The following is a 27191-nucleotide window of genomic DNA, read 5'->3' as shown; positions in this document are numbered from 1 at the left end:
GTGGAGGGGCGGGGCGGCTGGGAGCCGAGGCTTCCGCGCGGTATCAGAGACGCCCTAGTGACAGCTGTCCATAAGACGCCTCAATTGGAAGAAAAGTACAGAGACGGCTGTCCTTGAGACGGCTGGGAGCCAGGGCTTCCGCGCGGTATCAGAAGCGTCATGGCGACAGCTGTCCATAAGACACCTCAGTTGAGAGACAGGTATGGTGACGGCCGTCTTTAGGACGCCTGGCAGCAGAGTCGTCCACGCGGTGTCGGAGACGCCCATGGTGACAGCTGTCCATAAGACGCTTCAGTCGGGAGACAGGTGTGGTAACGACTGGCCCTAGGACGGCTGGGAGCCGAGGCGCCCACGCGGTGCCAGAGACGCCCATGGTGACAGCTGACGTCTTAAGTAGACAGCAGACATCTCATGCTGGCTTTGATTTTATTTATTTTCTTACGGCACGAATTAGATGATCACGATATAACCCTCCTTTTCCCCTCTGTCCGCCTGAAAACATCCTGTCGATTTACAGTCCACGTTTGCAACATCATTTCAGGCAATAGCCTCCACAGACGTACATCAAGGAAATGATATTCATGAATAGCTTCTGACCTTCGTCCCAGAGGCAGACGATTTCACCTATTCGTGTGCCGCACGCGGTTTCTACTCCCATCAGGATTTAATGTAAAAAAATCCGCACCTTGTTGCATCAAGTAGGTTGTAGCACGAGCAGATGCATCAACAGCTATAGCAAACGCCATGCATACACTTATTGGTTGTTTGGTCGTTTCGATTAGAGCCCTTTCGACCAGAAATTATCGTTTCAGGGCTATGGGATGAAGGAAAAATGGTTAACGGTGAGGCAAACTTGTATGTGCCTGGGGGCCAACCGCCGAGCTTTAACCCGCGCATGCGCGCTGGGTACCCGGTCACGCTCCCCTTTCCCACGGGGCTCTCGGCCCACTCGTGGCTGGCGCTGCAGCCTGCCCGGATAAGCGGGGCGCCGTGGGGATGCAGGATGAGGCAAGGTAGAGGATAAGAGGGACGGATATGCGTGCACTTGCACTTACATGCATACACTTGCATATGCATGATCTTGAGCGGGACTGAATGCGGATGGTGCGTTCACTGAGGCCCCACTGCGGCTGAGGCGAGGTTAGCAAAGTTAGTTCTCAAATGTGCGTTGAAGGCTCAGCAATACGTTTATTGACCCGGCTTGGTCGCATATAAATTTTTGATGCTACATTCCCAGGCGAACACACACGTCCAATTTCAGAAGTTAAAACCACATGCCTCTTTTTGCCGTGACGCTGGCCTGTACTTTAACAACGTCCGTTGTGCACGCACGGACGGTGTTTCAATTACGTGCTCAATGACAGCCTTCCGACTTTTCTCGAAAACGTGCATGGTCTTGAGCATGACTGTGCGAACTGCCGGCCTGCATACCACTTTGATTAGCGAATTGGACGTTTTACGGCGCAGTGGATGTGAATGCCACATGGAGCCGCCATTCACATGCAATTACGACGCAAAAGCTCAGATTGAAGGACGCTTATGGAAACCTTCCATGAATCCCAAATCCTTGTTGATTGAACGGCTGGAGCTGACGCCGTGTCATCCACACGAACCCGCCTTATCACGTGACATAAGCAGACGTTTCGAAATTGCCCACCGAAGAACCATGCTATTGGCGCGTGTCCGAGGCTCCAAATCGACGCCAATCTGGTCATAATTTCGACATCTGTATGCAAATTACCCTGTCCGGAGAACAGGGCTGGCCAGCGGACGGTGGCTGTCTATCGGTGCTCCTGGCGTGCCTGTTCGGTCAGGGCCGGCCTATATCAGGAGAACAGGGCTGGCCAGCGAACGGTGGCTGTCAATCGGTGCTCCTGGCGCGCCTGTTTGGTCAGGGCCGGCTTATATCAGGAGAGTAGGGCTGGCCAGCGGACGGTGGCTGTCAGTCGGTGCCCCCCGCGTCTGTTCGATCAGGATGGGCCTATATCAGGAGATAGGGCTGGCCAGCTGCTGTCCGTCCCTGCTGCTGCACCAGGCGGCATGGCGTCGGCCAGTTGGCTGGGCTATCGGCCATCCTGTCTGGGCTGATTGTCATGCTGTATTCGGGCTACTTCGTCGGAAGTTTGACTGTAGCTCTTCCTTATGGCGGGCGCTTTCTTCCGCTCTGTTGTTCCAAATGAGTGGGCTTTGACGCATTCAGTTCAGCTCTAAGAAGAGCAGTTGACATGCAGGCCTGAACAGGTGGTCCCGACAATATGAGCACGGGCAGTCGACGGCGGGCTGGCTAGACACCAGGCTATCCCGGCCCGGGCCCACGACCCTGAGCCTGGCCACAGCCCTTGCCTGTGCATTTGCGTAGTGTGGGACCGACCCTACTGCCGATGTAATATAATGGCGTGCCTTACACTGGTGACGCACCATAAGCTGAGTGCTGGATTTTATCTATATGCTAATACAAGTGACGGTAAATACTAAATCTGCAACTATTAAGGTTTGGGCTATTGTTTTGTCATATGTGCATGCTCTATTACATAATAGAACGTTTGAGCAAAAATGCACAAAAAACAGACAAGAGAAACATAGGGCTTCAAAAATGTTAGTACTGATGTTACGATCGCTCAAAGTATTCAGATCTTACTATGTCAATTGTTATAACATGAGTATCAACTCACAAAAATGTAAGTTCTTCAGTGCATTAGCGAGGAATATTATTCACATAGATTAGACAGTAGTAATAGCCTTATTCCTCGGATAAAAACCAGGATAATGAAGATATAGTTGGGTTGCTATTTCGGCATCATGCCTTTCTCGAAACAGTAGCAGAAGCGCTATTGTTTCGATAAAGGCATGATGTCGAAATATCAACCCAACTATATCTCTATTCTGTTTTTCTCCCAGGAATAAGGCTATTACCACTGTCTTATCTCACAAAAATGCATCAAACACGGATTTGAGGAAAAGTTACGCCAGTACACCAGCGGGCGGACAGTTGCTCCGTGCTGAAACCAGGAAGATAATGGGCACTATAATTGAACGCTGAGTAAAAGATCTGAACATCAACATTACCCTACATGGCAAATAAACATTTCAGTAAAAAGGAGAGAACCCGAAATAAGCTACCTGTCGTCAAACTGTTCAGAGCGATGACTACCAAGCCATCAAGTCACCAAAAGCATAAACTTAATGTGTACAGCATCAGTTGAAGAAGGCTAAACAATGTATCAGGAATTGTTAGACGGGTTTGAGGAAGGTATCAGGATGGGAATCCTGCAATGCCAAAGCATGAAATGACTGCGTCAATGGAATATCAATGTGGCCAATTCCGCACTTGCCATACCCCATTCTTTACCATACCTACAGATCACATGCTCGGAATAGCATGATTTAGATGACCAAGAATGTACAGAGGCACGCATGCTTGGACTATGGGTCATGCCATATTTTATTGCCAGTGCTACTGTGTAGCGCTACCGCATATATCTTTCAACTCGATTGAGAAAACACGACTCTAATACAAATCGCTCCCCCTCCCCCCTCCCTACAGCTGCTATGATCCAAGGCCGCATGTGTACAGATCATCACCAAGACGTATTCGTGGCGAGGCTATCGAAATATAGACCGTAACTACTGCCCATCTAACGCCGACCTTTTGCTGTGTTGCAAAGCATGCAAAGCAAAGTATTGCTGCTAGCATCACTTTTTGTCATATCCGTGGTTGTCATGACTGTTGTGATGTAAATCAGATCAAATTTTGTGTTTGTCCTAGATGGTAGCACCATTAGCCTGTAAACAACATCGCCCTGGCAGGTCGGGACTATGTCTGTCTTGATCAATAAAAGTGAAGTATTCTATGTCGGAAGTACTTAAGTTGAATAAACGGTTGCTCCTGTTCTTGATCAGGCGGTACACCGGCACGGAGAACGTGGCCTGACTGGTCGGCCTGGGAGGATAAATCTGCGGCGCACCCGCCCCTCACCCGCACACTCAGCACGCGCTCCGCGTGAGACGCCCACTCACCCGCACACCCAGCACGCGCTCCGCGTGAGACACCCACTCACCCGCACAACCAGCACGCGCTCCGCGTGAGACGCCCACTCACCCGCACACCCAGCACGCGCTCCGCGTGAGACGCCCACTCACCCACACACCCAGCACGCGCTCCGCGTGAGACGCCCACTCACCCACACACCCAGCACGCGCTCTGCGTGAGACGCCCACTCAGCCGCACACCCAGCACGCGCTCCACGTGAGGCGCCCACTCACCCTCACACCCAGCACGCGCTCGGCGTGAGACGCTCACTCACCCGCACACCCAGCACGCGCTCCACGTGAGGCGCCCACTCACCCGCACACCCAGCACGCGATCACGCGTGACGCCACTCCCGCACACCCACACGAGATCCGCGTGAGAGCCCAATCACCCGCTCACACCAGCACGCGCTCTTGCGTGAGACGCCCACTCAGCCGCACACCCCTGCACGCGCTCCACGTTGAGGCGCCCCACTCACCCCGCACACCCAGCACGCGCCTGCGTGAGACGGCCCACTCAGCCGCACACCCCGCACGCCGCTCCACGTGAGGCGCCCACTCCACCCACCTACACCCAGCACGCGCTCTGCGTGAGACCGGCCTCACTCCACCCGCACACCCAGCACGCGCTCCACGTGCAGGCGCCCCACTCACCCCGCACACCCAGCACCGCCGCTCCACGTGAGACCTGCCCACTCACCAACACACCCAGCGCCGCGCTCTCGCGTGAGACCCCGCACCACGTCACCCACACACCCCGCACGGCGCTCTGCGTGAGACGCACTCACTCACCCACCACACCCAGCACGCGCTCTGCCGTGAAGACCGACCCACTCACCCGCACACCCAGCACGCGCTCCACCGTGGGGACGCCCACTCCACCCGCACACCCAGCACGCGCTCTGCGTGAGACGCCCACTCACCCGCACACCCAGCACGCGCTCCGCGTGAGACGCCCACTCACCCGCACACCCAGCACGCGCTCTGCGTGAGACGCCCATTCACCCGCATACCCAGCACGCGCTCTACGTGAGACGCCCACTCACCCGCACGCTCAGCACGCGCTCTGCGTGGGATGAACACTCACCCGCACACCCAGCACGCGCTCTGTGTGGACTCCCACTCGATTGGCGCGAACTCCTAGCCGTCGCCAGTGCTGTCCCGGCAAAAAAACAATATCGCGAAGGGCTGCAACTAACGCTGTGACAACAATTATGATGTATCAGAACATGTGATATACATTTTTATATATTTCTTGATTAATTGAAGATACATTCAACAAAACAGCTTTAAAACTGCGATTAATCGGCCACAGGAAAAACACGGCATATGCTCAAGCCACAAAATTTTTCCATGACAGACCATATAGACCATATAGACCATAGACCATATAGACCGTAGACCATACAGACCATATAGACCATATAGACCATATAGACCATAGACCATATAGAAAACAGACCATATTCCGTCCATGCTGGGAATCATCCATCGCAGCCGTTTGCACTGTTGCGACGTGCTCGGGCCAAGGCTTAATCGTTCCGCCGCATGGTCTAGCACACCCTGTCCCGGCAACGGATCACTTCACCAGTGAGCTGTTCCGAACAGCCCTCGAAGCGCCGCCAACGCGACGCGTCCGTCCGTCCGCTCCGGGCGTCGGCGTCACCTCTCGCCCCGCTCCGATGACCGAGTGGCTCTAGTATCGCTTAGAATGGCGGGCCGGCCTGGTGGGCAAACAAAGCCCCGAACGACCAGCTGGAACGACTCCGCCGTGCTCCAGTATTGTGTGCTGACGGTCTCGCAGGACATTACGGCACGGGGTAAATAACCCACTGCATGTTTTGGAGCGGGGCGAATGCGTTGCCCGGCGCTGCGGTCGTGCTGTTTGGAGTGCAGGCCATAAAGCTGTCCCCTGTCGCATATTGTGAGCTGTTGATGAGTGCGTTCGGGTGTCACGAACCCACCCCCCTTGATGGTTTGATGACGAGTGTGTTCAAGAGGCACAGACAAGGTGCAGAGTGGTGACTGCTGTCTGGTGCCATGCGCGCCGCCACCGAAGCGTCTGGGCAGGCGCCGTGACTAGTGGATTGGGCTGATCTTTGACACTTCTTGGGATAGGTTTTACACAGGAACGTTGGGTGGATTACGCTTTAGGCCCGACAATGGCCCAGGCATGGCCTGCCACGCCCATGGTGTCCTTACTTGTTCGAAGAAATGCACGGAATAAGGAAAAGGACGCCAGTTAGTTACGTAAATGGCATAGAATCATGCGACTTCTGGCATTCATAACGCGCTGCAGAATACCATGTGTCACGAAGCCAAGCTGAAAACAAACTGGATGCGAATGGTTCTGCTCGATTCATCCTCTCGCATAGAAGACAGCGGGGTATTTACCAAGCATGTCTTTCAAGCTGAAAAGGTTATTTATTCAGGCGATCCGTACCAATAACCTGTCTGCGCCACGAAGGTAACGACACCTACCTAACCATGCCACACTCATAAATATGGAGTGTAAAATACATTGTACAGGGTTGATTTTCACGAGGTTGAACCCTATAGCTTTGTGTTCGAGCAATGTCATTCCTACGAGTTGCTGAATGAGGCGAAGCCAAGTCTAAACAGCTTGGAAAATATAAATGCAAAACCCAAAAGATCAGGCACGCTGCAACGCTTGAATGCAGAAGTACCTTCAAAACAGTGGAAATGAGTCATGCCTGGTAGTAAACAACATGACAACGGCTACATTTTGTTCTTAAATTGGACGAGTTTGATGATTCGCAACTCGATGCCAATATGAGGCAAGCAAGTAAATATGTTGCGGCAACAGAACCTCATGAAACCCGAGATGAAACATCGTTTGTGGTGCAGAACTTCATTAACTGCCAGCTCGCTCTGGATATTATCCAATACGGAGCGGTATTTTGTCCGAGTAACCGTGTTCTTATTTTATAACCTTCCAAATGCCCTGAACAAAATGTGCCCTACTTTGGGTACACATTGGTTTTGGTCTGCAAAAGAAGTTTCGATGCTGTCATAGTCATGACTTCTTCAAATCTTATGTAGTCTCATTTGAAACAGCCAAAGGCTATCCATAACAAAATAATATAAAATATGGTTCAAAAGGGAGCATCCCACCTTTTTATGCTTTTCACTTATCGCTACGTCAGACATGTCCGATATGATGGCCAATACCAGTTTTCTCGAAATTCTTCTGAAAAGCTCATAATTTCGATTTGAAGTAGTTGCTCCGATGGAAGGAATCTCATTTGACACCCTGCTCGCCACGATGAATGCAATATTGTTTGCATAATTTTCCTTGCGTTTTCCAATGTGCGTGTTCTGTAACGTTTATCCTACACTAATTCATAAAAATGCTTGTGTGTGAAATGCTGCGAAAGCTTGACACACTACAATAGGCGGAAATGTATACAAACGAGAGGCTACCACCGCACAAATTCAACGAAGCGATGTACTATGGCTTTCAGTTCTCCCCTATGACATTTAGCGTAGGATTGTCTCTTTTCGAAGCGCGCTTTGGCTTCGGAAAACAGAGCAATGCATGGTCTACAGGACGCACTGATTCAAACTTCAAACAATGTATTTCTCAGTGAATAACATTCACCACCCGCAGTGCCAATCACAACCATTGATTTATAATGACGTAATTTACGTCAGTAGAGGTGCGACTTTTAAGCCCACAAACCTGCAATGTGCGGGTTAAAACAGCTCAAAGGTGGTACTTTGAGTCGGGAACAGCTGACAACGGCACTAAGCTGATATTGTCGCTGTCATGACACGGCAGTCACGACATTTGCGTTTATCACAGACTTGGGCTACACTCAGGGGCCATGAAGAAAGAAAAGAAATATGGTGCTGTAGCAAAACGTTGACAGCTTGATTTTGTAAAAAAAAGAAGCTAAATTCAATCGCCTCATGTTGATGACATGTTGACATGTTGATGGTGTTGCTGAGGCACTACCCGGTGTTTTTATCAGACGCAACTGGCCATGATGTTTCATCAGAGCGCGTTTTTTTCTTCAAATATGCTCCAAAGGACGCACATATTTACGCCGCATCCAAACTACAACACAGACTCTGTGGGATGACGGCTAGCTGTCGTTTTTCAGATGGCCATTTTGGGAATAATTAGCCTGCGTAAAATTATACAAAATTAAGAAAGCTCTGATTTGAAAATGCTATGCACACAGAATAAGTGTAATGATCTGTATGAGAAATGAGCTTTGAAACTGTGGCAGCTGTCATTTGACCATCAAAGCTGCCATTTTGATTTCATTTTTCGGCCAGCTGGTGTTTCCCGAATAATCGTTTTAGAAGTGAGCAGTCTACAAAAAGCGATATAAGTGAATACATAATTAATTGCGAGAAATGACATCTACAGAACGAATAACAACGACCTTTGTGATGGTTAGATGTGGCGCTTAAGGGCGCGCCGACTGGTGAGATCCTTTTGCGTCTAGCGGACATTTGTAAGAATGGATTTACAACTGTTGTAATGATGCCAGTTGACCTTGCCGACTGACGTTTTGTCAAACACATTTACGCCACGACTGCCTGTCGGGTATCTCCAAAATGGAGGACCAAACATCAGCTAACCAGGAATTGTTTTGATTCACCTACCAGAGCCACTTAGTAGTTGAAACATGCACCCCGGTGTTCATGGGCTCGGTCCATGAACACCTTGCGCCTTTGACATCATATCTTTAGCACATGCGCAGATAAAAACCGAGTCCTCAGTTACAGAATAATGCTATGTTTCGATCATCATCATCAGTGTAAGCGATGTTGGAATGCTTGACAATTTAAAACAGGTCCAAAGCGTAAAATAAGGCTGATGATCTGTGCATGGGAGATCCAGGTTACTCAGCGATTTACGTGCAAGCTGCCATTATCCATTGCCTATGCAACCGCCACATCGTGTATTGGCCGTTTAAGGCCACCATAAAAGTCATTTCATGTCGTGGTGGCCCATGCTCTGTAGTGGCGATTATCAACATGGGTGAGAGCTTTTGAAAAGGAAAGTCAATACTGAACTGTTTATGAAAGGCAAAGGAGTGAATTTCCTGGTCACGCGCTGAACTCCTGAGGAACCCACAAAGTCCCCGCTAATGTCACATCTTTGTTAGCTCTGCTGCCCTAGATAGGTACTGTGACTCGACGTCGATATGTTTCTTCCATTTTATCGCTTTTCTTCTTCGTTCTCCAATATTTTTGGACATTGTTCCGCTTTGGTCTAAATCACTGATGTTAATTTTCGATTTCGTCTAAGCCGCTTAGATAACTGCAGGCCAGTACCGTGCCATTTCATTCTGGTACACACGTGCTCCAGCGAGCGACGCGTCCATTTCCTGGTGGGGCAGGAGAAGAATGTTTGACCTGGGTCTCTGTTTCAGGTGTCGTGGGTGCGCCAGCGTGACCTGAAGATTCTGACGGTCGGCAAGTTCACCTACACGTCGGACCACAGGTTCACGGCCGTCCACGCTCCTGGGTCTGAGGAGTGGGTGCTGAAGATCACCAGTCCACGGAGGGAAGACTCGGGGGTGTACGAATGCCAGGTGTCTGTCGAGCCCACGATGAGCCAGCCGTTACAACTCGACGTAGTCGGTAAGCTTGCTGACCCGCCTGAGACTGTTTTTATTTGCCATATCCAAATGCGCGCCGAAGTCAGCTTTAATTTGGCTAATCCCGAACCAGACTCCACGGGCATCGCAATCATACCGACTAGGGATCCAAAGTGGGACAGCCCTGTGCATTTTCAGACTCACTCCGACTCCGACTCAAATACATCAAACCCAAACCCGAACCTGACATCGGTGGAGTCAAGTGCGCTGGGAAATGTTCAAATGCTCCCCGCCAAACAGTACGCATGCAGTCTCAGGCTGCACAAATGTTTGTTGCAATTTTTTACGACGGTATCCTTTGTACTGCCTGGTAATGCAACATACTACCACAAATAAGATGTATTTAACTCTTGCTCTGATTCGCCGTTTTTTCATAACGCTGCCTGGAAAGGCGGCAGCTGGACAATGCGAACGCCCTGCCGCGTCCACGTTAATAAAAATACAGTCTGGCAAAAATGTTTCTAGGCTAATAACTGACCCCGTATGGCGTGTGAAGGTCAAATATAAAAAAAATAAATTTTTCAGCTTTACAGGCTCATATATAAGAGACTATGCCCTGTAGCCACACGAAGTCTGCACGGGCGTGTTCGTTGTTCAATCTTAAATGCAATTTATGTAATTTAATGCATGTTTACGGCATAATTAGGATGCATCGGTCCGTTAATAGAACAGCGTCGGCCGCCGCGCACATTCCGCGAAATCTTCAGTTGCCGCTCGCCGCCCGCACCGGTCGTAGATCACCATGCGGTGCTCCACAAAAATCGTCGCTGCTCCGAAATAAAAAGGGGTATAAACACATGCTTAGCAATATGACCGCGCAATGAATGCCCCACAAGTTACTAAAAATTTGGGCGATTGCACGACATGCCAAAGAGGTTTGCTTAGAAACCTTTAGGATGGGGGGGGGGGGGGCGGAAGCGCATCGACCCCTTATCAGAGCAAGGCTTAACTTTGTTTGCTGTTGTGTGCGTTGTGTGTTTGACATTCTGTATCTCAGAGAGATTTTCGTGGGTCCCCATTACGCAATGGACTGCAGCAGCGTCCGTACTATCTAAATAGCCTCGCGCTGATGAACATCAATTCGGGCGAGACGCGCACCGTCCGGGAAAGAGAACACCACGCCATAAAAAATACTGGGATCCGTGCGCCAGCCCTCCGAGCGCCGGCCCGTCGCAATGAATCAGCGCGCGTAGAAAAGACCAGAGAAATTCCCTTGGACTGAAGCCAATTACATAAAACGCACGAAGCTGAGCCCTGACGTCGAGGATAATGACCAGGATGATTTACCGTCGGCTGCGGCGGGCAGCGAGCCGTCACTGTACGCCGCCGCTGCTCCCAGCACGACACGGCTCAGCATGGAGTTACGGCTGCACGGGTGAATGAAGAACTTGCGTGCAGCGCACGGTTACATGAGGTCTTTTGTGGAAGCCCTGGGTAGCGCAGTGCCGTGTCATTTGGTGTCATTGTGGTGATGGGCTATTGCTCCGGTACTGGAAAGGAGAAATGATGCACCCCGCATGGAAGGGCGCTGCACTGGAGGTGTTTGTAGCGCGCCTCTGCCCACGGGCGTCTCAATTCATTCAAGTCCGAAATCATCCAGTTTTTTTGCAAGTCGGTATTCACAAATGAACGACCCCATCACTCCTCAGTACACATGCTCCAAGCATTTTAAAAAGGTGTATTGTATGGCTCAATACAACATGCATCACCATGACATGCCTATTAATACCATTCTTCCTAGCACCACGCTGCAGGACGAGCATAAGCTTAAAGTTGCCTCATCCTGTTCATTACATTAAGTGAAGCTCATTCCCGTTATCCCACCCACTGGGCCGTACCGGCGTGTCGCAGCACGCCAGGCCGGTCGACCCGGACCCGGCCGGCTGTGGACGACCGAACACAAGCCGGACTTCAAACCACGGCTAGTGTCCATTGCAGGGATGCAGGCGGCGATGCGAGTCCTGGGAACGGCGTCTGACTCCACAGCGGTTCATGTTCCCACAGCCGTGGCTGTCCGTGACAACCGGCTCTCGACCCAGAGTCGCGGGCGGGGATGGCAGTCTCCGCGGACTGTGCCTGACTCCATCGCGTCTGTCACTCCAGAGTCGCAGGAGGTCATGACAGTCTCCCCCAACAATGACTGACTCCGCGTCTATCACTCCAACACCGCGCGTGGCGTTAGGCGGCCATAGGTGTTGTTCCTCTTTGTACCTAATCTCCTGCGTTCTCATTCCAGAGTCGCGGGCGGTGACAGCCGGTCCGCGGGAGTTGTACCTGATAACTGTTCTTCTCATTCCAAAGACGCGGACAATGAAAGCCTTTCCGCGGAAGGTGTATCTGATTACTGTTCTTCTCATTCCCAAGCCGCAGGCGGTGATAGCCGGCCCGCGGGAGATGTATCTGGCTACTGTTGTTCTCATTTCAGAGTCTCGTCTCATTCCAGAGTTGTGGGCGGTGATAGCTGGTCCGTGAGAGATGTATCTGATCACTGTTGTTCTCATTCCAGAGTCACGGGCGGTGATAGCCGGTCTGCGGGAGCTGTATCTGATCACTGTTGTTCTCATTCCAGAGTCATGGGCGGTGATAGACAGTCCGTGGGAGATGCATCTGATCACTGTTCTTCTCATTCCAGAGTCACGGGCGGTGATAGACGGTCCGCGAGAGCTGTACCTGAAGCGGGGAAGCAGCATCAACCTCACCTGCACGGTGATGGCGGCTCCCGAACCGCCAGAACACATCTTCTGGCACCTCAACAACATGGTGAGCTGATCATGGACACTAAACCAGGCCGCCGGCGCGCTAATGGCGAGCTAGGGCTTAGGCAGATCGTGGGTCAGAAACAAGAGAAGTGCGCAATCTAGTCGTCTCGAAATGTATATTAATATGAGAATTCCGCCCTGCCCTCCCCCTCCCATTCATTCACATCCAAGGAGGGTTGCAAAACGATAAAAGACAGAGCGAAATAACGCCAGTGTATGCTTCCAATAATATGTGACACAATTAAGGCATATCGCATCCCGGTATTTGATGGTACATTTGGCACCTTCCATTCACTAAGTTGCAGGTATTTACCTCCACCTCTCGCGCTACCCCACCGCCAGGAGCCATCCTCTTTTGAATGACCACGGATTCAATACCGAGCCAATGCCGATTAACCTATCTTGGTTTTTCAAAGCACAAAATATATGTACGTCATGTAACGCTACCAAATGTCGGTGCGCGGAACCATAGGCCATTGATAACATCACAGGTCAGGAGTTAAACCAGGGCGCTTATGACGTCATGGACAAATCTTATGGTGTTTATCAGACCAGCTTCATCTCAGGTCGGGGTTTATTGAGCAATTGTGACGGTTTTGTCTTCAAACACAACTGCCTGCGTCCCATTCATTCGCAAAATGTACAGGGATTATGTGTCCATGAAATATACTAGCCATCCTTCAGCACATTTGTGGGCCTGGGTGTCCATAGCGTCATGTTGGATCACAAGCCCTAATCTATGTTCGGCCATAATGTACAGCGCTGCAAGGAGGTGCGTACTGTGGAATGTAATATCTCAGTGCCGGCTACATTGGATTGCACGGCGCGCACGCAGTTGCAACGCTACATATGCAAAGCACGATACACCTTTGATGGACCAGTTTATGTGAACAGTTCATAACTCGCTCGGTGGGTGTAACCAGGGGTAAAAAGCTTACGTCCGTCTCCCAAAAAACACATCTGGTCTGATCTGTCTCCATAACCTTCGCCTGATTCGCCGTTTTTCATAACGCGGATTGATAGAGGGGGGGGGGGGCGGGTTAATGGACCCCCCACCCCCTGGAGTTTTAAACTAATAGAGATAGAGCATTGCGGAAACAAAAACTGGTCCGCAAAGATACGGCTTTGCGGACCAGTGGATTGGTCTCAATGAGATCTTGCAATTATTACTAGCCTTGATGCGGTTGGGTTAGTAATCGACCCCGTTATGACAGATTAAGGACCAAATTTTCGCCGTGCAGTGTTCCTCAAAAACCGCCACTGCTCCAGGACCAGAAAAGCGAAGAACACGTTCTTGATGTCAGAATACGCGCCATAAATGCTCCAAGGCTACTCAAAGTTGAAAAGCAATTGCAAAACATACCAGAGAGGTAGCCTTAAAATACCTCTGAGAGAATTCCCCGCTATCAGGATGAGAGCTAAGATGGTTTACGGCCAGAAAAACAAAGCCGGATTGAAAATTTGCAGCCTACTGATTTTTGTGTTCAAGCACATTCTACCTACCAAAATCTACTTGGAAAATTAAACGGCATTTCCGTCCTGTCAGCCAATAAGCCTGTGATAATCCAGGATTTCCTATAATTTACGCCACCAAAGAAGTGAGCGTGCCAGATCCCTTCCCTTGCCTCATATACACAATAATCCCATAGTGTATTGGTATTGTGTGCTCTATCTTAACAATTTCACATAATTTCTTGCGTGAATTAAAATACGATGCAACCACACATGGCATGGCTTACTTTTCATTGGACACTAACTCAATCTACACAGCGGACAAGCAATCACCCAGCCTACAAGCTATAACAAGGATGTTAGCAAGATGTTAGGCTTGAAGACATTACGAATCTTGCACAAAATGACAGTTCCTGTCCCATATTTAGGGCTCTGTTTTATCTGACAACTATCTAATAACTTGCTCAATATATGATATATCACAAAATTTAGAACACCTGAACACAACCACACAATTTCCCGAAACTTGAACACCAAAGTACTCCCTGAGCTTAGCACCCCAAGTTCTTTTTTCAGGGTGTTTTTCAAGAGGATTTTCAAATATACATACCTGACAACATCAAACACATATTTCGAAGATGTGTGATTGGAAACAGCTTTAGGTTTCTGGCATCAGTGTTTCCTGATTGGCAAAGCATGACAACGTTGTCAAAGGGATGTGTCGGCCGGCCTGAATCTTGCATTAACAGCGGCACTCCCTTCCTTCACTTATGACACTAAAGGCCAGCAAGCGAACTTTACAAGTTGAAATCTCACTGGACTTACAACACTTTGCATTCACATGATGCTGAGCTTTTTCCCAAAGCGTACATAAACCAATGTCACACTGGAATTTTGTTCAGGCGCTGTCACAACGAAATGTTTTGCAATATGGCAAATTTCTGGTGAGTTTGTCAAAAATAACGTAAGTTTAGCCCCCAATGATTCTGTCAACGTACTGAGGCCTGATGCTGAAATTCCCCCATCAGGTGTGAGTTGTAGTTAGTTGAACATCTTCACGTAATAAAATATTATAGTCTAGATATTCAGTACCTTGTCCCATTCACATCATACACACTACACATTTTGCTGGATAGGCACCTATGCAAAATTAGGCACGCTCTATCTACATGCCACGATCCAGATATGTAGTTGGCTAGCTTCTTCTCACAATTCACACCACTCACCTACCGAATATTGCATTCAAAATTACATATACTCACCAGCTCCTCACAATCCCTCTGGTAAAGCACTCACCGGGACACGAACGCCAATGATCGACAATGCTCAACGCTGTAATGGCGCATTTCAAGGCGAACCGCGCAACTCGGACAGGAACGAAGCTATGTTAACGATAATAATGACATCATTAGTATTTAAATCACCGTTGCTGCACAATGTCGTTTCCTGCCAAGCAGAAATAAATTCAAAGTTGCATTAATGAATCAAACAACTTATTTGACTTCCGCAATAAAAAAGTCCATGCCCAAAATTAGCTTGACTGTTAAATGACGTCATATACGGTTCATAAGATGAGTTTACGGCCGCGTTCGATCTATCGTCAGCACATTTACCAGCACCAATCACGGTTCAGTATTCTCGCTATGTCATATCACGTGACCGCAAAGTCACGTGGTCTGTGACATCACGCGCCGGCCGACAATGATGCCATGATTTTTTTGTCAGCTGTCAAGCATGGAGGGAAAGCACTACCAGATTAAAAGTCACTCTGAAAAAGAACCACGAGTTTGATTTGGTAGCTTTGGGCCGGCGAGTGCGTTAGCTGGAATGGAGGCACTTGTTTCTAATTTGGGGCAATGCGACGTTGCGTAGATAAGAAGGGAATGGGACTGCCAAGAACAGCCATGAAGCGGTGAGTATGCTTGATGTGGTCGCGTTCCCCAGAAAGTTAATAGTGTTAGAGTAACCGTAAAATATGGAGAACAGGAACGAAGCGTCTCACCCCTCGAACATGACCTTTGTCAGTACAAGTGGGAGTTCAATGAAAAAATGGCTTTATTCCAGTGCAAGTAGTAATGGAAGGCTGCTAGATCTTTTCCACAAAAACTACGGGAAAATTTCTACTGAAAAGGAATGAATTGAAAAGAGATGGGAATGGGAAGAACACTCAAGTTACGGATGTGATAAATGATGGAAATACCGTGACAGGAGCCGCACTTCCACACGCCAATTTAAAGGTAGTCTGTCATGGTCGGCGGTAAGCCAGAGCCGTGTGAGGTCTGAAAAAGTTAAAAGGCGAGGGAAAAGGAAGGTAAGGTTAACAAACTTTCCCCTCGGCCCGCACATCGAACACTCAGTTAGCACGCATGACGTCACGCATTCCAGCTGACAATCGTGCTGACGACAGATCAAACGGGGGCCCACGTCTTCAGTGAGGAGTTAATTTCGTGTTCTAAGGAGGCAGCGCGGTAGGACGAGAGCCTATTGAAAACTGGACTAAAACTACCCTTCAAAAATTGGTGGATGGCGGAGTGTGCGCACAAATTGCCCAAAAACTGTTTCCCCATACGCCAGTGTTGAAAAAGGTCTAGACCACTGAAAGACATTTCCCTCCTTCAGTGTTGTAATCTTCTAATTTTATTGCGATCGGCATTTCGTGAAATAATCTGTCAACTAGCATTTTGGGCAATGAGAGCGCTTTAGCCTTATTTTAAGAATGGCAGGCATTGATATGAATCTCCCACGCCCGTGGGCGAGGGGGGGGGGGGCTTTTTTGACCTCTGTATTGCGGCCTGATGTTAAAACTCTACCATGAGGCACGAATCACAGCGAACTAAACACCTTCACAAAATGAAAGGGAATGTTAAGAATCTAGATATGTTCAGTCCCATGCTCCATTCACAACCATAGACACTATACATATTGTTGGATAGGATAGGACCTACGCAAATTTGGATACACTACATACCTCGAAATGGTATGAAGCCAGCTGCTGCTTACACTTTGACTGGCCTCCAGCGCCATAAATTGTTTTTTTCTTTGCCAAACAGGCAGACTTACATGCTAAGACTTCATGATGCTTTTAAGATATCGATCCCTACCATTCAAGTTACATTCTCCATACTCACATAGATATTTACCACCAGATGAAGTAGAACATTGAGCCATGGCAAGTTACACCTTGCGAATGCCACATTCAAATATGCAAAAAAAAAACAACTTAAAAAAGCTTAACAGTTGCTCACATCCATCCCCTTTGGCAAAACAAATCGTGATACGAACCCCGATGACTGACAATGCTCAATGAGGTGATGACGCATTTCAAGGCAAACCGCGCCACTCTAACACAACGAGGTTATGCGCCAAGGCCATAGTGCTGCCATTCATTTTTGCATTACTATTACTGCAACAAACCGTTTTCTGATGGCCGGAGTAGAATATTTAAGTATATAATAATGAATTTAGCTAATCTGACTCCTCCAATAAACAAAGCTGATGGCAAGACTTGGTTTGATGATTACGAGACGTCATACAGGGTTTATATGGTGAGTTTATGTCTTCAGTGAGCGCTCAGTCTTTTACACCGAGGAGATAAGGCAGCAAGGAAGTGGAACATATTAGAAACTGAACTGAGGTGACCCCTCAAAAATGGGCGGGCAGTGGAGAGTGCTCACAAAGCTCCCACAAATTCCCCACAAATTGCCTCGCTGCGCAGCAGCGTTGAAAACGGTCAGGTCACAAAACCTTATTTCCCTCTTTCAGGCATGAAATGCACGCAATCTCATCGCAATGTGGGGGTAGGGGTAGTGGACCAGAAAGAACCTTTTTAATCAGGGGGTTTATTCTGTCGCTACAGTAAACACAGTTTTTGTCTTCCGAGAACCTTTTAGGCTGTGGGTTCTATTTTGATGCAATGGGGCCCTTTTTGATGGTTTAGAATTCTTACGGGCATCTCAAACCGCAAAAAGCGCTGGGCGCCAGGGGACCTCAATCACCTCCAGGAAACGGGGATGGGGGGGGGGGGGCATGTCCCCAACCATCCCCTTGACTATGGCACTGGCCCCTGCACAAGCCTATGACGCTGTTTGTCCGTTTTACTCGCAAGCTGCAGTTCCCAATCAGCTTTCATTAAGCTAAAACGCTTTTAAGCATTTGACTGCGTGACATTATTTTGGCGTGACTCAGAATGACGCAGCGGATTAACCTGATCTGCTATTAGCTCAGTGCACAAATGTGACTCACTAGCAGTACGAAATTGTAACGCCGCCGGCAAGGTCATGAAAGAAGATGGAGCTTAAGTTTTTACAAGTGGTCAGCTTTTGGAATCATTGTGATCTGACCTAGAGTGGTATAACCTAAATCAGCCGTTTCGACACGATGCTTGTTAGTAAGATGCCACTGGTCGCCTGCTGTCCCATAGAATAATGACATGAAGATCGGGCAGGTTTGGAGATCAACAATGCTATTCGTTAAGCCATTGGCGTTGTGCTAGTTTGAACTAACCTGAGATAACTTTGACTTTTCCTCTGGTGCAAGGCGCTTTGGACATTTCTTGACGGTGGCTCAAAAGCTGGCGCCCCATGTAATGCTGGTGACCTTCACTCCCGAGTTGGACCAAAACATTAACAACTGAAGCGTACGCCAAACGCTGCCAGTAAGTGGCTGGATAAGCTCCCTGTTTGTCGCCATTAACGTAATTTTCACAGCCTGACTACCTAGACTTGGACCATAATTCCTAATCCGGATGGCAGGTGGCACCTGCCACCAGCTACCACAGCAGCCAGTGGCAGCGTCTACAGGCCCTTAACAAACCTGGCACAGCTGGAAGCGTCGGGTCGCTGCCGTGGCGCCCTGCTCAGTCGAGTTGCCGCAGTCCCACGCGTTTTCACCGGACATGACGCTCCAACACGTATGTTGATGGTATTATGAAGCGCCGGGGTTAAACCGTGACGTTTCCCAGGTGATCAAGTACACGGAGCGGGGCGGTATTTACGTGGTGACCAACCGGCGGGCCCGCACGTCCACCCTCCTCGTGGCGAGGGCCACCAGCCGGGACTCGGGAAACTACTCGTGTCGGCCGTCGATGGCCCACATGGACACAGTACTCGTCCACATACTGGACGGTAAGTGGGGACGGTGCTTATCCGCATACTGGACAGGAAGTGGAGATAACGTTCGTCCACGTACTGGACGGCAAGTGGAGACCGTGCTTATCCGCATACTGGACAGTAAGTGGGGACTATGTTCGTTCACATACTGGACAGTGAGTGCAGGCAGCACCGTCTGCATACCGGATAGTGAGAAAGCGCAGTGCTTGTCCATATACTGGACGGCGAGTTATCCCTAGGGCAGGTCTTCTTATCAAAGATGTTGGTAGGGTTCATGAAAAAATTCTGGTAACAAGGTTCTTCTTTATATATATATATATATATATATATATATATATATATATATACATCTTTCAGACTAAAGCCTTTGATGGTTGGATGTGTACAGTTGTTGGAGCCATCATTTAATTTCGTGGTGTCGTATGCGACACCCTGAATCTGATCTGATGTCCGACTGAAGCCATAGTTACCTTTCATGATTTCAAAACTACGTTCCGTGTGTTCATAAGCCCGCTGCACTAGCTCACGATCACGTCACGTGGACCTGCACGGCACAGACCCATAACATTCCTCTTTGGATACATAACCCGCATTCCTTGGGTACTATCGTAATGACAAACCACCTCATCGGTTCCTTGCAGTTTTCCATTAAAGCACGCGATGGTGAGCAGTTTCTAAAGATGCGCTGCTCTAGCTGTGACGCTCCCTGCCCTTGACTCCCCCTCCCTATGTGTGCAGAGGAGGCCGTATCTCTACCGTGTACAGAGCAAGCCGTATCTCTAGCGTGTACAGAGGAGGCCGCATCTGTGGCGTGTACAGATAGGCCGTATCTCTGGCGTGCGCAGAGGAGGCCGTATCTCTGGCGTGTGCAGAGAAGGCCGTATCTCTGGCGTGTGCAGAGAAGGTCGTATCTCTAGCGTATACGGAGGAGGCCGCATCCGTGGTGTGTTCTGAAGAGGCCGTATCTCTGGCGTGCGCAGAGGAGGCCGTATCTCTAGCGTGTACAGAGGAGGTCGTATCTCTGGCGTGCGCAGAGGAGTCCGTATCTCTAGCGTTGTAGCTCCAGCAGCTTCTCTGACCACTCATGACGCTGTTTCCAGGCGAACACCCAGCGGCGATGCAGCACGGCAACTCGAACATCCGGTGCTGCGTGTCGCTGCTGCACCGAACAGTTTTTCTGTTGTTGCTGGCTGTGATGCGGTAGTGGTCGGCTGAGCTGACGTTGTGCGCGGAGTGCGTCTTCGTGACGAAGAACGTGACGGTGTTGAACGGTGCGTGGACGTTGTCTGTTCGTCGGGGGCTGAATAAACGTTCAGGTTTTTGGTTGGTGCCATTGTTCGCGTACTGGGGATGTTTCATTATGGATGTTAAGATGTGGCACCGAAACGGACGACGGAAGTTTAATATGACAATGCGGAAATTGGCCAAATACAGTACCGGAAACTGTCTGCTTTAGTGGAGGAAAAGAGACAAGGCACGCGAAAACCGCGGAGGTATGGAACAAGTAAACCAACACTGAGAGTTGGCTTAACTAGACCACATGCATCATTTGAAGGGTGTGCACGCAACGAACTGTATGAGGGATGATTCCTTTTCAGGCTCGTTTAAAGAAAGGCGTTGGTGATCAGAAGGCATCAAAATGTGTGTTGTTACGACCTGGAAAATAAACATGTTTGCGAGTCCAGACAAGCGTACCGAATTCACACGAAGGTACAAACACTATGAAAGTAAAATCAAGAGCACGGCGTGCAACATTTATACAAATCCTCAACAAAGCTATTCCACAAAGAATACAGGCTATAAGCCGTTTAAACTGCGCAGGGTTCAAGCACGTGTTCCATGTACGGCTCGTTTGTTGGATTCAAACACCCTGGATAGGTTTTCACCTATGAAATACATGCAAGGCCTGGCGAGCGTGCCCTTTCACTCTCAGTCATTTCGCATGCGTCAACTCGGCCGTGTGCTAACATTCCATACGTCGTCAATTCGCTAATCCTCAGATGTTCCATACCGCCTGAATCACCCATCCCAGCCATTCTGCACTAGCTCCGGCGCACCCGTCCCGAGCCATTTCACACCAACCCCGGCGCACCCGTCCCCAGCCATTTCACACCAGCCCAGGCGCACCCGTCCCCAGCCATTTCACACCAGAGCCGGCGCGCCCGTCCCTAGCCACGTCACTGTCACTGTTTCCTGACTCCGCGGGAGGTGGACACGACTCACTCCGCTGCCGGCAGACCAGCTGATCGGCCGGCCGTCAACGGCAGCAAAACCGGGCCTCAGAGCACGCCACGCCCCCCTCCTCAGAGGAGGATACAGCTGCTACGTCGCGGAGGGGGGGGGGGGGGGGCAGCCGGCCCTCAGAGGACGCCACGACCCCTCAAATGGCTACATCTGCTACCTCGCGGGAGGGGGGTGGGTGGGGTGGCGGCGGCCGGTTCTCAGAGGGCGCCCCCCCCCCCCTCAGAGAAGGCTACAGCTGCTGCCTCGCGGGGGAGGCGGCCGGTCTTCAGAGGGCGCCACGCCTTCCCCCCCCTCAGAGGAGACCCAAGCTGCTACCTCGCGGGTAGGGGGGGGGGGGCGGTGGCAGTCTTTAAAAGGTGCCACGCCTCCCCTCCCCACAGGAAGCGCTCAGCTGGCGCCGCTCCTGGCGCCGCTCGTGGTCGGTCCCCACGACCCCAGCGCCGCTCAGGTCGGCTGGGGCGGGGAGGCCGTCGTGCGGAGTAAGGTGTCGCATTCTGGTCTGATCTGAGAGGAAAATATCACCCCAAGTGAAGTAATGTTTCACTGCTTCTTCATTATTTCCCGCCATGATTGCTCAGTCTTAAACGCTGAAATCCGGCAAAGTGGATGGGTAGTTAGCGCTAAACTCAGAATTTGCATAATTATGCAACTCATTCCAAATAACGTAAGACAGATTTCTCATTTTTATGTCGTAGCCTTCTCCCACATTTCACGGGTTAGTGGCCAGGTGGGCCAGCCTTGGTGCCCTCAGGACCCAATCATAATACAGACACACGGAAGGCAGTTTTTAGACTCCCTTCGTTCTGCTAACGGGCGTAAACGGAGTTTTCGATGCAGGCTCTAAAGGTCTCTAGCCGGATCGGAATGATACAGTCTTTTATAGTGTTTGCGTGTGCCGACTGGGTGCCCAATAATAACTCCATGACGCAGGAGAAAGCGCCGTTTCTACGGAACACGCTGAAAATAACCCACGAACCGGACCCCGCCCAACTCTAAGAATAAAACATCGACAGGTCTTTAACAGTTTTAGCAAGCAAAGTGCCTTCGGCTAAAAATATTGGAGCATTTCTATAAAACCCCAATCACAGTCAACTTTCGCAGAAACAGCATGCATCCAATAGCCTGGTCTTTGCCCGACGCGAGCCTTTCCCACCGGCGGGGGTGTCGGAAGAGGAAGGGAGGCTGAGGTAGCGGCCGTCATCCCTCCCCCCTAATCCGATGTTGCGGCCGACCGGTCCAAAAGTCCAGAAGGCGTCGAGGGCAAAGGTCAGGCCAACGGGTACGTCGTGATGATTCCGCGAAAGTGCATCGCTGCTGGGCTTATAACGCTGTGCCCCTGCATAGAAAGAGGTACTTGCAAGCCACCTTCCCCTCCCAGCCCTGAAGGATCTACGCCGCCACCGCTTCCCCTCCAGCCCACAGCAGCAGCCTGACGAGGCGCGCGTCGCGGCCCGGCCCAGTCGGCAGTTTGTCGCGTGTCACCAGTATTATGTTACCCGGACCCCGGCGGCTGCTGACGGTGGCAGGCCGCGGCCAGGCGGTCCGACGTCAACAAGCTAACTCGATAACCCACGCCAAGCGGTTCACTGCCACGCAGTTGTGGTAGTTAAGAGCGCAGTGTCGCCTTTTTGGTCGAGATTAGACTCTAGACGTGTATACCTAGATTAGGCGCATCCGATACAGCCTGCACGGCCAGTTCCCTCTCAAACTTGCCTTCAAGAGCTCTTTTTTACATTTCGATTAGTAATTTCTACAGAGGTCTTCTATCAGACTCCTTGGTTGAAACCATCAGGAGCATATTCTATTCAAGAACATTGCATTGGTTGCACCTATCTGCGTCTTAACTATCTTATCAACAACCTCTCTGATCAAATTGCTTTAGCAATAAACTGCACCTAACATACCGAACCGTATTTCGCACAAAAATTCGTCATTCATTTTATTGCAATCCAGCTCAATCCATCTAACCTCAGGCCTGAGGGCTTAGGATGAATTGCAATTTCCTCAGCAGCGTCAGAGCCTAACCACGACGAAATGCGACGAAATGGTTGGAGGTTCTCACTCATCTGGCACGTGGCCAGCCACCGGCTGTCTCACCGCCTGGTGGCTGTCATGCTGCGGATGAGGCGGTGGTGCTGGCGCGCTTTGCAGCATTGTTTCGGCTTGTCAGATCACTTAATTTTGCTTTGGGTAATTTGGGTGCCCATCCAAACATCATGAGGGGTTTTTATCAACACTTCGCGCTCGTTGGATCCCTGTGATATGCACCAGCTGTGGCACTGTTGTGAAAAAATCTTTGTGAAAGCCGCCAGCTATGACATTTTTGCTCCAGGCAGCGGAGTCGCCAGGCCAGTGGAGATCGGTTCTACAGCACATCTGGCAGGAAACTGTGATTCGCTCTGTCGCTGATGTTCTGACCTCCGATACCCTAGTGTTCGTGGTATTCACAAGCACATTCGGGAGCGAGCACGTTCTGTTCGATCGGCGACCGGCATTTCGGCTGCATTTCGCGTGCAAGGTTTGACAGCTTCCTTGGTCATAAAGTTTGTCATGATATGTGGAGGTGTCGTGTCGCATGTCGAAGCAAGTTATCTCGATCGTATGGAATCAGGCTTCGACGTACAGCGCGAAGAGGACCGTTTTCTTACGACGCAAAACATGTTAAAATATGTTGAATTGGCGATCTTATGGCCACTGAATTGGTGACGTCATGGCCTATTGGGACATGTTTATGCGGTTCGGCAACAGATGACAAACTGAAAACAAAATTCAAAATGAAGCACGAAATTGGAACTCGAAGGGATTGCTCGTGTTCCCTGTCTTTTCCTTTTTGATCTGGGTTGTCACGAACCACACACTTATCGCACACTGAATTAGGTCCATACAGCGGCGATATGAAATGGCAACACAAAATTTGCCCTTCTTGAGTCTGTTCACGTAATAAATTCAAGTAAAAGATAAGTCCCCTATCTATCCCACCCAGCCGCACTTATCCCACGCTCTTCGTTAGGGATAAGTTTCTCACCGCAAATTTCCTTTGCACGAGACCGTTAAAAATAATGTACTCAGTGAAGCAGCGCGTCAAAGACATTGCTGGGTTAGATACAGGTGCCTGATGATCACTTTCCATCAACATTTAAACAATTATTTAGCCCGATTTATGTTATCCAGTTTTAAGCCCGATGGAGCCACGGTTCGCGTATTGCTTTGTCCTGGTTTATCTGTACTATCAACACAATCATGAAGTGAACAGCGTAGTGGCTTCTGGATACGGATCTTTCAATGTTTCTCATGAAAAATGAAGAAACTCTCTGTGTAGCAGGGCATATGCGACTCATGCTGTTCGAGGCACAACTATGGCAGCATGCAGCGGCAGCCTTCCTTTCGTCATGTGTTTTTTGCATGAAAACTTTTTCCTTGAGAGCCGAAGCCTGTGTTAGCGCACGTCAGCGAAGGCGTTACGAAACTACACAACTGTAAATCTCACGAAGTAATAAACATCAAAATCCGCGGATCGAATATATCTTTTGAATAACTAAAACATCAACGTCACCAAGCTTCTGCATTATCATGCAAATGCAGGACGGTTCATTCGTTGCTGTCAAATCCCGGGCATGCCGACACTGGCGCTTTATTGGCTCTAATCAATATGGGATTGCTAATTTACGCTGCAAGCGCGGCTTGTCACATCTGAATTACTAGTATAATATCAAAATCCTGTTGTCTAGTTTGGCCATCCAATGCAGCAGCCGGCTGGCACACGTACGCAGTCGTCTTCTCTCTGCCTTTTGAGCTGGCATGCTGTTGGCAGCGCTCCGGGTTCGTCAGCGCTGGAGTGGGCGGTTGCCAGCAGAGGGAAAGGCCAGATGCAGAGCCGGACGAGAAAAGACAGTAAAAAGGGTGTGGAGACACCGCCAGGAGATGGGCAGGCACCCAGCATAAAACTGGCACATATCAGGATTTCTGGCTCGTAACTTCTCGGTTAACAATGCCACTATGAACAAATGGCCGCGGGGGGAGAAAAAAGCAAGTTTGTAGGACGCTACCAAAGGCTTCGAGTGCGTGGTGCTGGGCGAGGGACGCGAGCGAGCGTACACGACATCCTCAGTTACACAGCAGAGAGACGAACATAATTCACGTCGATAGTGGACCGCGATGGAGTTCATCTTGCGTATGTGGACTATATGGGTAGAATGTGCCTCAGCTGGCTTTTGCATCGCCCGTTGCTGACTATGCACTGCATGTGCAGTGCATGTGGGTACGGCCTGTAACTCTTGGTTTAATACAAAGCTGGGATATTCTAAGGTAGTGAGGTAGGTTGGAATTTTTGAATTAAGTTCACAGCAAACGGCAAAAAATACACTTTCACCGCTGTGTCTGCGCCTTGTTCGAACCGTTCCTCGTCTCTGTGCATCATTGGGTTAAAATATGCAACTTCATGTCGGCCAAGAAGTGCCAGAACGTACTCGCAGGCCCGTCAAGGTACGCTCGGCAACGGCGATATGACGTCATCAGTAAACACCTCATTGTTGCCAGGCACCCGTACAATCCGTATAAACAAATGTGGTAGACGCTGAGGCTCTTCCTTTGGCATTCGGAGCAACGCCATAGGACATAGTAGTGCAGCTAGTCACAGAACTAGTCTCAGAGTCCCTGACGGCAGAGCTTCGGCGGGCTATGTCACAACATCCACTGTCGTTTTTGAATTCATGTAACACTGTGGATTTCAACAAAAGCATATATAGAAAAAGAACCTGTTTGATACAAGAATATACATCGCTGTGTCATGCCAATCGTTCTTGTTCACTTCCGATATACAAAAAGACCGGACCTTAATGCGCGAAAATCGGCTGTGAAGTAGCCAGCACATCCAGGTTTCGGCAGTGTTTTTATTAACGATGTTTTATGATCAACCTAATTTTCTGTCACCCACGAACGAGTGTCTGGGAGTGCTCCCATCCGATCCCCTGAGCTCCGAACACTGGGGGAAGCCAGGCCTTCGCTCATTTGCCACGCCTGGATCACTGCGCCCAGATCCAGGATGCATGGTTGAGGGCCAGGACACCTGATCCAGAGCCAGAACCCTTGATATAGAGCCGGGAAACCCCAGAGACAGGAAACCTGATCTAGAGCCAGAACACTTGATATAGAGCCGGGAAACCCTAGAGCCAGGACACCTGATCTAGAGCCAGAAAACCCTAGGGCCAGGACACCTGATCTAGAGCCAAGACACTTGATGTAGAGCCAGGACATCCTAGAGCCAGGACACTTGATGTAGAGCCAGAGCACCCTAGAGCCAGGACACCTGATCCAGAGCCAGGACACTTGGTATAGATCCAGTACACCCCAGAGCCAGGACTCCTGATCTAGAACCAGGACGCCCAAAAGCCAGGACACCTGATCTAGAGCCGGGCAGGCGTTTACGTCAAGTCCGGACGATCACATTCGCAAATATTGCGGACAAAAGGGCCCTCGTGTGATGCATTTTAAATTGAGTACGCTACAAATTCAAGCTGGGATGTTCATGCCATGTTGTACGGATGCTTTAACTTGCAGTGTACAAATCTGGTACGCACGCGATATTGAATTAGTAACGACAGCATCAGAAACCCGACATGACATGTTCAAAGAACGACCAAACGGAGGGCATCCAATAAATCGGAGTTGAGGACTTTGAGGTTGTCGTTAACGCTAACAAGCTTTACGGCCGCATGCCATGTGTCCATGCAAGCCAGCTGAAGCTATTTTACTCCCTCGTTAGCGTAGAAAGGTGAACGGAATACGTTGCACACTCGGACACAGTGACATGAAAGAACACTTCACATGTGACATAGCTTATGGGTTGCAGCAGATCTCTACCCAATCCTTTCTGCATAGTTATTGTTATGCCCTATGCATTCTGGCCGCCTCAGAGGTTTTGACAAATAATAACATTAAAAAATAGTAAGCTATTCGTGTGG

At 49.7% G+C, this 27191-nt stretch overlaps 1 protein-coding gene across 6 annotated transcripts in view; it reads left to right on the top strand.

The window, feature by feature from the left end:
• The window catches only part of LOC119095574 (contactin-5), a 51198-nt gene extending 30765 nt beyond the window's left edge, over positions 1 to 20433 (top strand). For all 6 annotated transcript variants that reach the window (XM_037218427.1, XM_037218429.1, XM_037218424.1 and 3 more), the window contains exons 4-7: positions 9441 to 9651; positions 12301 to 12428; positions 18840 to 19002; positions 20088 to 20433. In XM_037218427.1, coding sequence (XP_037074322.1) covers positions 9441 to 9651; positions 12301 to 12428; positions 18840 to 19002; positions 20088 to 20191 — 606 coding nt within the window. In that variant the 3' untranslated portion in view covers positions 20192 to 20433. The remainder of the gene's footprint in view (positions 1 to 9440; positions 9652 to 12300; positions 12429 to 18839; positions 19003 to 20087) is intronic.
• Positions 20434 to 27191: the final 6758 nt, after the last annotated feature.

Source organism: Pollicipes pollicipes, unplaced genomic scaffold (genome assembly GCF_011947565.3).
Source record: "Pollicipes pollicipes isolate AB1234 unplaced genomic scaffold, Ppol_2.1 Scaffold_4219;HRSCAF=4965_pilon_pilon_pilon, whole genome shotgun sequence".
Lineage (NCBI taxonomy): Eukaryota > Metazoa > Arthropoda > Thecostraca > Pollicipedomorpha > Pollicipedidae > Pollicipes > Pollicipes pollicipes.
The sequence above is the reverse complement of the archived record's forward strand: the minus strand, read 5'-3'. Positions and strand labels throughout refer to the sequence as shown.